This window comes from Lissotriton vulgaris, chromosome 4_1 (assembly GCF_964263255.1).
Source record: "Lissotriton vulgaris chromosome 4_1, aLisVul1.2, whole genome shotgun sequence".
NCBI classification, from domain to species: domain Eukaryota; kingdom Metazoa; phylum Chordata; class Amphibia; order Caudata; family Salamandridae; genus Lissotriton; species Lissotriton vulgaris.
In genome coordinates, this window is record NC_141691.1 from 2102627754 (window position 1) to 2102644075 (window position 16322).

General features: G+C 45.6%; 1 protein-coding gene across 1 annotated transcript in view; it reads left to right on the forward strand.

The window, feature by feature from the left end:
* The first annotated feature begins 248 nt into the window (after nt 1–248).
* Nucleotides 249–16322, forward strand: part of LOC147725126 (GTPase IMAP family member 8-like) — a 325563-nt gene continuing 309489 nt past the window's right edge. The window contains exons 1-2 of the mRNA XM_086918181.1: nt 249–495; nt 3057–3680. Of these exons, the coding sequence (XP_086774307.1) occupies nt 249–495; nt 3057–3680 (871 nt within the window). The remainder of the gene's footprint in view (nt 496–3056; nt 3681–16322) is intronic.

The window sequence follows — 16322 nt, forward strand, 5'->3', positions numbered from 1 at the left end:
TCAAAACTTTGGTGTGGAAATTTAGATTTTGATAATATAGAATGCTATACTAGTCTTCCCTTTTTTTAAGTTTGAATGTACAAACCTAGGGGCATGTAAGTATAGTAATAACCTTGTGCGATTGTGTACCCAGGGATTTCTCTTTGACTGATCTTAATAAATTCACCAATTGCAACAAAGCCAATGTCATTTACCAGCTGGCGTGCCCATGTGGCCAAAATTACATTGGCCTCACAAAGAGGAAAATCATGGTCCGCATACAGGAACATATAAGCACCATCAAGGCCAGTAGATTGACGACACGACTGGTGGAACATTACCGGGAATATAAACATAATCACAGAGAGATTCGATGGGTTGTCCTAGAGAAAGTCTGGGGTGATCCAGCAAACATCGAAAAAAGACAGATCTCTAGGGAAGCCAGCTGGATCTACCAGGAACAAGCAGACAAGTGTGGCCTGAATGATGCGATCAAATGGAATAAAGTCATTACACGTAGATGATCATATCATGTGCAGGGCCCTGTATATAATGAACCTCAATGTGGCGTCACTCCTGAGGGATACTCCATGACCAGTAGCACACAGCAGTTTCAGAGGAAATATGCTCTCTGAACTACTTGAGTTATGAAGTCTAGTGGGATTGCTGGACAAAGTTGGTTAGCAGTCCGTAATTGTACTTAGTGCCCAGCACAGAAACATAGGGTATTCCCCTTTTTACGACCCTAAGGACATCAAAAATAGTGCAGATGTTCAATATTGAGCATGGGTATATGAGTTGCATTCATCCCGGCACAATATACAGAAAGAGCGATGGGGGCACAATGTTACACTTTGCGCCCAACATAGCTGTTATGAGTTACTTTGAAAAGATTCTTAACTTAACACAAAAAAGGTGTTTCCTGTTTATGATCCCTAGCCTCGTGGTCGAATGTTCATCACGGAAATAATACTGGCATTAATTCTGGAATTTAACGTAGGAGCCTTCACATTTAAATATTTTGCAGTTCGGTCCCTAGCAAAGATGGCCGCTATATAAAGTAGATCATGTGATTACAATATGAATAATAGTTACATTGCTGGTAGATTGAAGCTGGTCCAATACGGGCACTAAAATATATCACTGAGTATAAAATAAAATATCAATACGCGAACATTGTTGTATGAGTGGAACCAGCCTTTACTTTCAAAACAACAGAGCGTATTTACCAGTTTAAGATGGCGGCCACGAGGCAACATCACGTGACACTTACGTGCACGTACTGACGGTGACACTCCCCAAACCATTGCGAGGATCACACATGCTTAAATAACAAGCTGGCGGACTTAGCCTAACGGAACGGGAGCCCGTTAGAGCAAGAGCCCATCCAAGGTGCCGGTAAGAGGGGAAAACAGTGTGTATGTGATTCGGTTGAGTGAGCAATGCCGTCACAGCGAGAAGCAAGTCAGAGCCTTATTCAATATTATGGACAACCGATAGCTGATAACCCCGGAGCTTTGAACAGAGAGCAATGAGCGATCAGGCTGTTACAAGAGTGGGCAAGTTTGGCATGACAATAAGGCAAGGATAAAACGGAGAGATTACCGAGTCGGAATGTTTTTAATCGGGTAGCAATACCGCATAAGAGTCATACATAAGAATTAACAGAGACAGCAGGGGTAATTATGTATGCCATATAATACAATGCAATGTATATAACATTTTAGGTCGACGTACAGCGACCGCTAGCAATAGATGTGGACAACCATTGAAATACTGCATACTGGTGGCCACAGGTATTCCAGACAGTGGCTAACTACAGGTAATTGAACAATGTCCATGAAACAACTGATATACAATATAGGAAGCTGCAACATGGGCATGAATCAGTGTCACTCTGTGTTTTTATTTGTCATGTCTATGTCTGTGTTTTACAGGTTCGAGTGCTGATAATCACAGCAGTGTGTGTGAAAGAAACCACCAGCCCTGAAGAAGTTGCTGAACAAGTAAGATAGGCAGCGAAACATGTTGGTTTCCCATCAGTTAAAACGAAGCTAAACAAGAGTGTGTTGTTTTTAACCGGAGTAGATACCCAGCAAGGATTAAAGAATAACATTTAGCTAGTGGTATCCACCCCATTTTTAGAAGGTTAGGGCATCGAATAGCGGTTCTCTATACCTCTGGGAAGGGTGAATCCAGGTGTAAGGAATTAGTATCACATTTGAGTTCTTTCAATCACTTACACTTTTTCACAGCATTTTCAGTTTGTAGGTTGGAAGGAACCAATGATGATAAGTGGAACAAACTGACGAGTACCAGTCAGCAGTTCCCCGGTGGTTGCTCCCGTGAGGTTCCTTCCTTCCTTGCACACATTTTTCTACAACACCAAGCACAATGTTGGGTAGAAAATTATATACGCAGACATAGGCACACCGGATTTTTTAAGCAATTAACGAGGCACACTCCATCTACTTTTGAAATTTATGTTGTAGATTAAATTTATCTCCACATAGAAATATACAGGTGATGGTAAAAATTCCTCTGATAATCAGGACCAGGTTTTGTTGTTGATAATCTTTCGCATATTCCTCAAAATCATTTTTTTAAATGTTATATAGCGCAAACTAGACCGGATCAGGGAATCATAGCATTTTACATGAACACCAGTTTTATTACAGATGGACACATTACGTTTTGGGAGGCATGGGGAGATTAAGTGATTTGCCCAGAATTACAGGATCTTGAGCGTTGTTGCCGAGACTCGAACCCCATTCCCATCCATCCATCAAACAATCCATCCATCCATCCATCCACTCATTAATCTACCCGTCCGTCCTATTGGGTGCCCTATCACAGGGGCTCTTTTGCATTATTGCAGTCCTGTGTACTTACACTTAGAGGGCGTTGTCTCTTCTCATGTGAAACTGACAACATTTTAGGATCATTCACAAATCGGTCACTATCTTCACATAGCACATGTCCAGTCTCTATCATAGTTTAGATAGTTGCGTATATTTTATATATAATGATCACTTCTCTTTGTCAAGTTTTCTGAATGTCTGTTTTTTGGTTTGCAGACCCAGCGGATTGTGATAGTAAAACCAGGAATGATGAGCTGAGAATAATTCTTGTTGGTAAAACTGGAGCTGGGAAAAGCGCCACCGGTAACACCATCCTGGGGAGGGATGTGTTTGCATCCAGATGTTCACCAGTGTCAGTGACCACAGATGGCCAGAAAGGGTGTTGTGCATACAACTGGACACACATCACTGTGGTGGACACGCCAGCGATTTTTGATACAAAAATCTCTAATGAGCAAATGAAAACCAGTATTGCTGAGGCAGCTGGCATGTGCCCCCCCGGGCCGCATGCCATCATCTTTGTGTTGAAAGTGAGACAGGTACCTGCCCAAGAAGCGAATGCTGCTGAAATACTCCAAGGTCTGTTTGGGAAAGAAGCAGCCAATTACGTGATGGTGGTGTTCACACAAAAAGAGGACTTGGGAAATGAGCCAATTGGAAAATATGTAGCAAAAGGTGATGGGAAACTTAAAGAGTTAATTGGATATTGTAGACATCGTTACTGTGCTGTCAACAATGAAGCAACTGGAGAAGAACTGAATAAAGAGCGCCGTGAACTGGTGGCACAAATAAAGCGCATTAAAAAAGAGAATGGAGGCAGCTTTTACAGGTATCAGGAAGGTAAGGAGACAACGTCAAATCTATGAAACTCCTCCAAATAAGCTGAGGATTCTTCCCTAGAAAATGTGTGGGGACATGTGCCTATTTGTTTATTTAATTTTGTACAAAATTTATATGATAGAAAGTTGTCTTTGTGAGCTTGGGATGGACAGAAACAGCCATGATAAACTTGGGTTGCCTCATGATTTCAGTCACTGGAATTATTGATTGCTTCCAGGTCACTGAGCGACCATTGAGGTGATGTGGGGGGTGATTTGATGTCCATTTGAGATGACTTGAATTATTTTCTTTTTAATAGTTGTATGTTTTAAACTGGTGATGCTGGGTTCTTCTCTGATTTTTCCAACCCTGGCGTGCCTGCACCAACTGTCCTAACTCCAAAAACAAAAGGGTTATTCTGCCTAACGAGACATGCGTCCTTGCATCTGTAACTAGAAACTTGTAAACTCAAGTTCTGCGAGGGGTTTGTGAGTATTCAGAAATGTATTGGCGCACAACAGGTAGTGGTTGGGTCAAGAGAAATGTTAGCTTGTGGTTGGTGCAACTGGATCAGAGAGAACCCTAAACTCTGAAAAGCAGGGGTGGAGGAATTCCTTCCCTGTAGTTAATTATAAGCAAAATCCGATGCACACAACAAATCAGCGTGATATGAATGATCACCAGCAATTGATAAGGATGGAGTCACACAGATGTGTTCTTTTTGTGTCGTTTTATTGGAATGCATATATTGGGAACATGAGACCAGCCGTTGATGAATACGGAACCCACCTGACGGTGTAGGGAGTACTTTCCCAGAAAACAACCTATATACCATTCTACAAGAAGAACTCCAGGATAAGGAAATGAATAGACCACCACCACCAGTTCCACCACCATCAATACAACCACCACCACCACTACTCATTTCACCCCCAATAATACCACCAATACCAATACCACCGCCATCACCAAACCACCACCGCTACCAATACCATCATCACCACCACCAATACCACCACCATGAATCCAATACTACCACCAACAATACCTCCACCAATACCAGCACCAATACCACAAATATCAATAACACCACCCCAATACCACCACCAATACAAATACCATCACCACCAATACCACCAATAGCAACAGCAATACCCATACCAATACTACCACAATTAGAACCACTAAGACCATCAACACCACAAATACAGCCACCAATACCACCACCAATACCACCACCACCAATACCAATACCACCACCAATACAACCACCGCCAATAGCACCACCACCAAAACCATCACCAATACCACCACCACCAATACCACCACCACAACAAATACCACCACCGCCAATAGCATCATCACTGCCAATACCACCAATACCACCACCACCAGTACCACCACCAATACCACCAACAACAATAATACCACCAATACCCACCACCAATACCACCACCACCACCACCAATACACCACCAATTCCACCCAATTCCAATATCACCAACAATACTACCACCACCAATACCAATACCATCACCTCCACGAATACCATCACCACCAATACCAACACCATCACCAATACCACCACTACAAATACCACCAATACCACCACCACCAATAGCACCAACAACAGTACCACCACCAATACCAACACCACCAATACCACAAACAATACCACCACCATTACACCCACCAGCAATACCACCACCAATAAAACCACCACCACCACCATCAATACTTCCACTAATACCACCAACACCAATACCACCAACAAAATACCACCAGCAATACCACTGCCTCCAATACCAATACCACCACAACAAATACCAGCAATACCACCACTTCAACCGACACCAATAACACCAGCAATACCACCAACAATATCACCACCATCAATACCACCACCACCACCAATACTACCACCACCAATACTACCACCACCAATACCATCACCACCAATAACACCACCACCAATACCTGTCCCACCACTGATACCATCACTACCACAACAAATACCACCATCAACACCAATATCACCACCAACACCACTACCATCAATACCACCACTGATACCACCACCACCACCACCAATATCACTACCACAACCACTATTAACACCACCACAAATACCATCACCAATACCATCACCACAACCAATACCACAACCAGTACCAACACCACCAATACCACCACCACCAATATCACTACCACAACCATCATTACCACCACCACAAATACCATCACCGATTCCACCAACACAACCAATACCACGACCACCAAAATTACTACCACCAATACCACCACCACCACCAATACCATCACCACCAATAACATCAATACCATTACCAACACTAATAACACCACCAATACCACCACCACCAGTTCCACCAGCACCGATACAACCACCAAATACTATCACAAACAACAATAACACCACCATCAATACCACCAGTAGCACCAATACCAATACCACCAGCACCAATACCACCACCACTAATACAACCACCACCAATACCACCATCACCAATACCACCACCACCAATACCACCATCACCGCCAATATCACCACCACCAATTCCACCAATACCAACACCGATACCACAACCACCAATACCACCACTATTACCACCACCACCACCACCAATACCATCACTACTGATACCAATACCACCACAAATACCAATACCATTATCACCAATACCAATACCACCACCACCCCCACCATCAATACCTCCACCAATGCCACCAACTCCACCACCACCAACACCAATACCACCACCACCAGTACCACCACCACCACCACCAAAAAACCCCAATACTACCACCACCAATACCACCACCACCAATACCACCACCACCAATTCAACCACTGCCAATACAACCATCACTAACAATACCACCACCAACAAAAACAACCAATACCACCACCAATACTACCACCACCAAGACCACCACCACCAATAACAATACCACCATCAACAATACCAATGCCACCAACACAATTACCACCATTACCACCATCGCCACCAATACCACCACCAATACCACTAATAATACTACTACCAATACCAACACATTCACCAATACCACCACTACCAATACCATTACCACCAATATCACCACCACCAATACCACCACTACCACCACCAATACCACCACCAATACCTCCACCACCAACACCAATACCAACACCACCAGTACCACCACCACCAATACCAATACCACTACCAATATTAACAACAATACCACCACTAATACCACCACCAGCACCAATAACAACAGTACCACCAATAAAACCACCAATACTACCAATACAACCACCATCAATACAACCACAAATACCACCATGACGAATACCACCCTTTTTGTGCAGTGGAATTAGCATACTACAAGACCATGACAGGTGGGATCGCCCATGGCGATAGCAGTGTTCAAAGAAGGGGGTAAGATATGTTGCTAAAAATATAGGCTCTTTTTTTATAATGGACATAGGAATTTCATTCGAGCCCAGTGCCACTGAAGCTCTCATTTTTTTTATCAATCTAATTTCTCCCTTAGTAGGGGAATGGATTAAAATTTCTGAGAAGGTCATTCGAAAGAAGTCAGGTGAAAGGGAATTTAAATTCATGGAATAGAGTTATACTAAGTGGAATTTCCATTCTTCTTAATTTATTGGAACAGGAAGAGATTTAGATCTAGTGGCACAACTTCGTTAAATATTTCCAAATATCGTTTTGAATTATTTTTGGCCGCAGCTTTTTTTAATTAAACCCATTCATAATCCTCCCTTTTTTTGTTTTAATTAGGATTTTTCCATTGTCTTTTTCTCTTTAATAAACTAATTAGTCTGTTTTGTTCAGGAGAGTATTTCCCAAATTGATCCCTTACTAGTTTGTTTAAAACCCTATTTATTTGAAGCAATGGATTAAAACATACTCTCTGCTTGATTTTTGAGTGAGAAGATGTACAAAGCACACTGATAGTATTTATACTATGACTATAAAATTCTAGCAAAATATTTTGGGGTAATCTTCAAGTTCCGCTACTCTAAGCTGCTTATCACCTATTTAAATGGTTAATGACTCTTTTTTATTTTGTTATAAGCTACTGCTTTATCCCTAAAATTCCATGAGCTCGCCCCAGTACCAGACAAATCAATTTTTAGACTAATCACCATATGGTCACTAACTTGATTTTCCAAAATTTCCATATTTGATAGTCTATTAAAGAAATCAGCTGAGGAAATTACATAATCAATAATGGAGCCACACTTCAGTCCCTTATGCATTTTCCGCTGGGATGTCTTTTCCTAGTCTCAGATTGACTACTAAAACCTCCAAGTTTCTAAAGCCTTCTTATGAAAGTGTTCCTTTTTTATCCATTCGATTGTGGTTTCGGAATTGAGCCGGTTGTATATTTAGTGCTTTCTCCTTAGTGGAGTTAGCGAAAAGCTCCAAACTATGGGTGGAGACTTTAGCACTCAAGTCTCTAATCAACAGTAGGTTCTTTCAAAAAGAATTTTTGGAAATGGGTAAAATGAAGGCAAACAAGTCTTTCAAGAAGTGTATATTGGAAGTGCCTGGGGGAATATATACATTTACAATTAAAAGGGACTCGGAGTTCAGAGAATCAACCCTAGTCTCGAGCTTAATAGCCTGAAATAAATTTGAAGAGTATGGAATTGTTTTGTAGGACTGCTTAAAGCTTGATCTAAGCAGAATGGCAATGCCGCCTTTCGCATGTCCCCTACTCATTGGAAACGCAGGGCGGCTCAGCAAATAATAATCTTTCATGGACCAATTTGTAGCAATCCAGGACTCTTGTATGCATATTATATTGCTGTTTATTTTTACTTCAGCTTAGGCTGGCTGCGTTCCAGGAGATCAGTTTGAGACCCTTGCTAGGAGGAGTTCCCAAACCTTAGAACTACTGTACTATTTGTGTTCAGGGTCCCTGCCACTCAACTCCATTTCTTGTTATCTTCATCTACAGGTAGTATTCTACTGCTCTTTTTCTCTGGTTGGAGGGAAACTCTCCTTCCAGACTTACAGAGACAGATCTGCAATACCCTTTCCCTTTCTAAATGGTAAGGATCAAGAGATGGTAGATCTTCTGTAGGGGAAAGCCATCTATTAATAGATTCGTTTTCAGAAACCTTTTCCTCTTTGGGGATGAGTACACCAATACCACAGCACTGTAATTTATCTGAGTTTGAGATAATTAGATGTGACGTCACCTTAGACCCAACCGTCCCTCTGGCCCCCACAAGATTGCCATATTTTAGAACTTGAACCAAAGCTAAATTGCAACTCTTTATCAATTTTAGGTCATAAATCTCAGCAAAACAACTCAGTAAATATGACCGATTGATATATAACTCGTCTCATAATCAAAAATGAAAATTATGTCCAACGAAAGGGGGGCAGAATGCAGAGAGCAAACGTAATGATTTCCCTAAGACTGTTTACTAGCATTATAGATCACATCACTGCCCAAGGCGGATGAAAATAGTACTGCATCAGGATTTTGCACCTGCTGCAGTACATGCTCTGTAGAAGTGACACCAAGTTGCTGAACTAGAGTTCGGCTGAAGTGGGTTTCCGACAGATGATGACATTTCCACTGGAGCTTATTACCTTTTCTGGACTTTTACAATGGGGATTGGAGATAGTGATAGGCTCAAGTTATGGTGAAAACAAAGCTGTTGGGCCCTTTTCTTCTTAATCCTCCAGGTATTAACTCTTTTTGATTTCTTCTTTTTTCCAACGGGTTTTCCTTCATTTTTTAAATCCTTCTATTGTGGCGACGGATGATCTGATTTTTGTTCCCTGATGGAGTGATTATAGTTATTAATCCCTGTTTTTCTTTTAATATTGGATAGATTTTATGTTCTAGTTTAAGGTTATCTTTTTTGTAGTCAGGGTGGATAAATTAACTGGAGAAGACTCGAAAACCTCAGGCTCATGAAATTGTTGTAAAGAAACGAGGTGGGAGTCAGCGAACAAGTCCACACTTTTTTTGTCTTTACATTTTGAGTAGTTAAAAGGCATAGCCACCTGTACACCAAAGTCTTGATAGTTCGAAGTTATGGTAAAGCCTGTGGAGAAAAAGAAGGGCTCTCTGTTCAAAGATTATGCTTATCAGTTAAGGGACTTGAAGATTTACTAAGTAACTGAATGAGGTCTGTAACTATCAATTTAGTCAATGACAGCAATGAAAGATCTGATCAGAATTTTGTACTGATATTTCCTTAAGAGCTAAGATAGAGGATAAGACTCTTTCCAGAAAAACCAAGGATTCCGACATCAATATTTTTTCTTCGGACTCTATAATTGGGGGTCAGGAACCAGACAAAAATCAGGAGTGATAGAGGCTCTCAAACTCATTGAATCCACTCCGCTAGGCGTACTGCTAAAAAGATGCATTTTATGGGAGAGCCAGGAAGATGACTTTGAGAAGTTGCTAAATTTGAAATATCCAAAGTATTTGGCTTAGGTGATTTCAAAGCCCTATGGAGTGGTTTAAATTGATGGTCAAATCAAAAAGTGTGAAACACTCCAATATAAGGTCCTACACTTTATTTTCAGAGCATAAGTCAATAATAAATAGAGACATGTTTTTTTCAGTGGAATGAAGAGAATAGATTTCACATGAGGGGGCTTCAGGGCTTACCAAACCTCTCACCCCAGCCATTCTATTTCCACAAAAATACATAATAGATTGAGATATAAAGTCCATTGTTACTTCTATCTTTTGGGGTAAAGATTCAAGCATAGGCTCCATATTAGCCTCCTTATTTTGACTTCTCACTTTTTTGAAAAATAGGTGGAGATGGCATTAAAACCTTTTAGAGTATTAATCTGTACTGATGTTGGCTTTAGTTGTTTTACAGGCTCTTATATACACCACTTTACCTGAGCATTATTTTTTTGCAGTCATTGTTCTAATTGAGGCTCAAAAAGAAATAGAGAGCAGTCATTGAAAATCTTCAACTTCAGTTGCCAGGTGTATACTTTGGCTGCTCCTCGCAGCCACTTACGGCAATAGTGCAGTAAGGCAGGAAAACTTCTTTTAAGACTATGGGCTGCAAGGCTGCAAGGCTGTGTGATGATGAAACTACTACCATGCAGGTTCAACCAGGGTTATAGCACCGGAATAGAGAGAGCAGGGCACACTAGCATGCCTCAGTTCCTCTCATTGCCTCCAGCCTCGAAGCCTCCTCTAAATGCCTTCTTCTCCTGGCTTCCACTCTTTCAATCCTCGCAACTGGAACACAGACACAAATGCGCTGCTTCTTCACCATTTCTCGTTCTGCCTCTCTCCGGCTGCTCCAAACTCAAGGCTGCTCAATGTCAATGTCAATGTCAACGACAATGATCACATATAATCCAGTGAACACCGATTCCCTGCCTGACCCGCTTGGGCACCTCTTATGACCCCACTACAGGGGCTCACCTGGCTCGCACCGTGCCGATGAGTGCTGAAGCCTAAAGCATGGTCCGCAGGGTCCCACATGAAGAGACCGGTGACACTGGAGTGAAGCTGAAGTGCCGCTGTAGCAAGAAACCTTGCAATACGGCGATCCAGTGAGGGCATGGCCATGGACACAGGACACAGGCCGCAGACACAAACGCTCCACCAACGCTCTTCAACCGGGACCGGAAGCTCCTCACCGTTTGTCTCCTGAACTGCTCCCACTACTGCTGCTGCCTCCACTGCATCCACTGCTGCTCTCAGTCAGCACGTCGCCGCTCAGCTCACTGGCCTCTTTACTGGTTGTCAGCGCCCTATGCACCCCGTGCCTGAGGCTTCAGTCTGCTCTCAACTCTGCACTCTCCCTAGTCCTGAGTCCCGCCACCAGTGGGAGGGCCACAGGAGCCACGGGAGCCGCCCAGAACCGTAGATTGGCACAGCACTTAGCATAGCTGTTTCTCATAGTCACATCAGGGCCACAGGAAGTCCCCCGCCCCCACATACCCAAACCCGCAAATGATAAACAGACAACTAGTTAAGTTTGGGAAAAAATTGCTGCAGGTTTATTACATACAACATATGTAATGATGGTGGGTTAGCTTACGGGCGATCCAGGGCAGGCCGCATTCTCGCCACCTGCCCGCCTGTTGAGCCAAACAGCACAGTGGCGAACCACCCAACTGCTGTACAATAAAATTAAAACTACTGACACGCCCATTGCTGGGCGTGACTAGGCAAACCCCCGGTTGCACAGGCCCACAACCGCCCGAAGGACTACTGGGGCGCCGACACGAATTCCTGCACCTCCCATGAGGTTACAGGTTAGGCTCTGGCACCCCTATGTGCCCGCTGAAGTACATCGTTTGCACCTCTCTTCTTCCGGATCGCCCAGTAACTCCGCCTGCAACGAGAAACAAACACATTAAACACCCCCACAACCCCCTCATACTGACACTCTGGGTTCGAGGAGGGGGGGGAAAAGAGTGTCCCGATACTACAAGACGGCGTCCGGGCGGCAAAGAGGCTCTCCAGCGGGGTACAGTAGCTTAAGTACCATGGAAGCCCCTCCCCGCCACCCGGACGAGATTTCCGGCCAGCCGCCTCCTCCAACCAGTGAGGAGGATACGCTGGTCATCCTGCTGGGGGCGGGACAGCCCTCCGCGACTAGGAGCCCGCCCTCTCAATGGCCACTGCGTGGCCTCGGGCAGGCGCATAGTCACATCAGGGCCACAGGAAGTCCCCCGCCCCCACATACCCAAACCCGCAAATGATACACAGACAACTAGTTAAGTTTGGGAAAAAATTGCTGCAGGTTTATTACATACAGCATATGTAATGATGGTGGGTTAGCTTACGGGCGATCCAGGGCAGGCCGCATTCTCGCCACCTGCCCGCCTGTTGAGCCAAACAGCACAGTGGCGAACCACCCAACTGCTGTACAATAAAATTAAAACTACTGACACGCCCATTGCTGGGCGTGACTAGGCAAACCCCCGGTTGCACAGGCCCACAACTGCCCGAAGGACTACTAGGGCGCCGACACGAATTCCTGCACCTCCCATGAGGTTACAGGTTAGGCTCTGGCACCCCTATGTGCCCGCTGAAGTACATCGTTTGCACCTCTCTTCTTCCGGATCGCCCAGTAACTCCGCCACAGCCTGTGCGGTGGTGACCGCTGTTGCACAGGCCCCCCCACCATTGCTACCTTTTCTACCTGCAACCTCTGCTCATGAGTGCTTCTTTCAAGTCCAGCAGGAAGAGGTCTAAACCTACGGGCGTGAGGTGAACACCATCATCCTCGAAATACCCCTTCACCTTGTCCTGAATCATATCATGTTTGATGAAACCTAGACCTCTGCGCTGTGTAAACTTTTTCATGGCAGCATTGATCCGCTTTCTCGCTCTCTCAATTGCCTCGCTGGACTTAGCACCCCGCCAGTTTCTCCTAGGCACTATTTCGGACCACCAGACCTCGCATTCCCGCAACAGGCTACTAATGATGCCCAAGTCGGTCTTCATTTTGAGAAGTAGAGTGGATTTCCCCAAGAACGTAATGTCATTGCCACCCAGGTGGATTATCAAATGATGGGGAAGAGGTCCACCCTGGGCAAGGGCCTCCCGCAGACGAAAGAGTAGGCTATGCCAACGCATGCCCGGGAAACCCCACCACACACATTCAATCTTCGTGAAGGTACCAGTCCACTGCCTGATGGCAGCCCAACGTGCCAATCTGTTGACCATAGAATGCCCCAAGACCCACACACGTGAACCTGTCAAAGAAAGACGCAATATGTTCAAGGGTGTTTATTTAAGAAATCACTTGTAAAACAAAATACCATCACAAAGCACAGCAAACCAAGATAAAACTCAAATCATAATTGGGATCAAGGCCTAATGTAACGTCTGTAGCAAGCTGATTCCCAGCGCCCAACCGACTGCACCTGAACTGGCAACATACCAGCGCGGAAGGCCGAAGTGGCCGCCCCTATACGAAAAGAATGGCTGGAGAACTCCTTCCCTTGCACCAACAAACCAGCCCTGTCAAGGCAGGCCAGCATGATCTTGTCCATCTGGTATTTAGTCATGGGGCTGAGGTCGGCATGTACTAAAAGGTAACCCGACCCAGCAGGCCGCAGCGCAAGGAAGGCTCTTAGGACTGCCACCGGGCAAAAACGAGGATCCCCAAGGGGGGAGAGTCTAATAACAGACCCTTTTCCAGCTTGATCTGTCTTAGACCGCCTCAGCGTAATGGACAACCCACTCTAAAGAACGATATCTTCCACCCCCAGCGCATCCCCAGAGCTATCAGTCTTTGAACGGGCCACCAGCTCACTACTCCTAAAGGCCCCAAAGAATGCCAGGACAAAGGCAGCAGAAAAGAGGGCCGCTTCATACTGCGAATGCACGACTGCCTGCAACACTTGTAACATAGCCTGAAGCGATGGAAAATCAATGGGGGACCTGTCATCAGGGACCCTGGGATCCTCCCGCGCCCAACCCTTCAAGGCGGCCCTAATCACAAAAGAAATGGTAGGATCCTGCCCCCCACCCAATCTGGCCTCATGACCAATGGCCGCTAAGTGGCCGCAAACCCAGGAATGAGACTTTTTCTGCTTCTTGGCCCACACAATGAAAGCCTGAACTCTATTCTCCATAGGCAAAGCTTGCAAGCCCAGGTCAGCAATAACTTTAATGAAAGTAGCACGGTGACTCGCATAGCGTTTACGGGTACTCAGCGCTAAAGATTTCTCTCCTAGTTCTCTCATTTGCTGCTCCACTCCAAGATGTGCCAAAGCCCTGGCGCAAAGGGGGTCATCTCCTTTCTCGCCTGTGGGTAAACTGCCCGGAAACGGTCCAGCTGCAAACGAGAAAGAGCGTCAGCTGCGACATTAGTGACCCCTGCAATGTGACTAGCTCTAAATTCAACATTGCAGCGCAAGCACCTGCTAGCCAATTCCCGGAGTAGAGACAGCACTAACGGGCAGCTGGCAGACAGCCCATTGATTGCCTGCACGAACGCCATATTGTCCGACCAAAACAAAACCTTTCTGTTGGACAGGATCGCAGGCCACAGGTGTAGAGAAATGACAATGGGGAAGAGTTCCAGGACAGCAATATTAGCAGTAATACCACGCTTGCGCCAAGAATTGGGCCATCCCTGCGCGCACCACAGCTCTCCCAGAATGGCGCCGAAGCCCTCGCGGCCTGAGGCGTCCGTGAACATGTTCAACTCAGGACTCTCCACCCACGGGGACCTCCAAATCACTGTACCATTAAAATCAGACAAGAAATCATCCCGCATTAGCAAATCCTTCTTAAGGCCAGAGGTCAATCTAACAAAGTGATAATGTTTATGGACCTTGGCGGTAGCCTTGGCTAAGCGCCTCGCAAAAACTCGCCCCACAGGAATAACCCTAGCAGCAAAATTCAGTTTGCCTAGAAGATTCTGAATGACCCCCAGAGGTGCTTTATCCCTGCCTAGCAATGCCTGAATGTCATTCTTCAAGCCCACCACCTTTTCTGCCGGGAGACGAGACACTCCCTGGACCGTGTCGAGCTCGATCCCCAGGAAGGTCAGCACCTGCGCAGGGCCCTCGGTCTTACCTGGTGCCAGCGGCACGCCCAAGCAACTGGCTAGATCAATGAAACAGTCCAGGCCCTCCTGACACTCCTGCGTGCCCTCCCTCCCAATAAAGAGGAAGTCGTCTAGGTAGTGAGACACTGCTGCCACTTTGTATTCCTCTGTGAGGGCCCACTGCAGGAAGGTGCTGAAGGCTTCAAAGAAGGCACACGAGACAGCGCAACCCATTGGCATACACTTATCAAAGTAGTACCCCCCATTCCACTTGAAACCCAACAAATGCTGGCTGTCAGGGTGTACAGTTAACAAACGGAAGGCAGCCTCTATGTCTGCCTTAGCCAGCCAGGCCCCCTCCCCTGCTCTCCTCACTAAGTCGATGGCCATGTCAAGGGAACAGTAGGAGACAGAGCAGGCCGCTTCGGGCAGCCAGGAGTTGACAGAGTCCCCCTCTGGGAAAGACAAGTTATGAATCAACCTGTAAGCCCCAGGTTCTTTTTTGGGGACCACACCCAAAGGGGACACCACAAAGTCAGGAAGGGGGGGGGACGGAAAAGGACCAGCCACCCTCCCCAAGGCTACCTCCTTGCTGATCTTCTTGTCAACCACCTCCGGGAGCTCCCTGACAGATTTTTGGTTCTCAGCATCTCTGCTGACCCTAGGACCCAGATAGGGGATCTTGAAGCCATCTAATAAGCCTAGAGTCAGGACATCCCTATCTTTCTAATTGGGGTAAGCGTGAAGAAGGGGCAACAGACTGGGTAAGATGACAGGAGACGGGCCTTTGGACCTAAGGGGGTGGGGGTCCCTACCGGGCAGCACAGGGGAAGAACCCCCAGGCGAGGCAAGAGGAGTGGAGAGCTGGATAGGCCGGCGGAGCACATCAGGGGGGGAGGAAGGGGGGGAAAAGTTCCTGGGGTCACTATTTGTCCTTATTGGCAGCGTTAGCAGAGGAAGATCGCTTCTCGCAGGACGACTCGGGGTGGAAACCTCCGCATTTGCTGCAAACGTGGGAGAATCTACATGCTTTTCCCCAAGTGCAATTCCCTGCATTGTACATCCTACAAGAGGAGGAAACATTCTTCTTGGCGTACTGCCTGTTAAAACTGCCC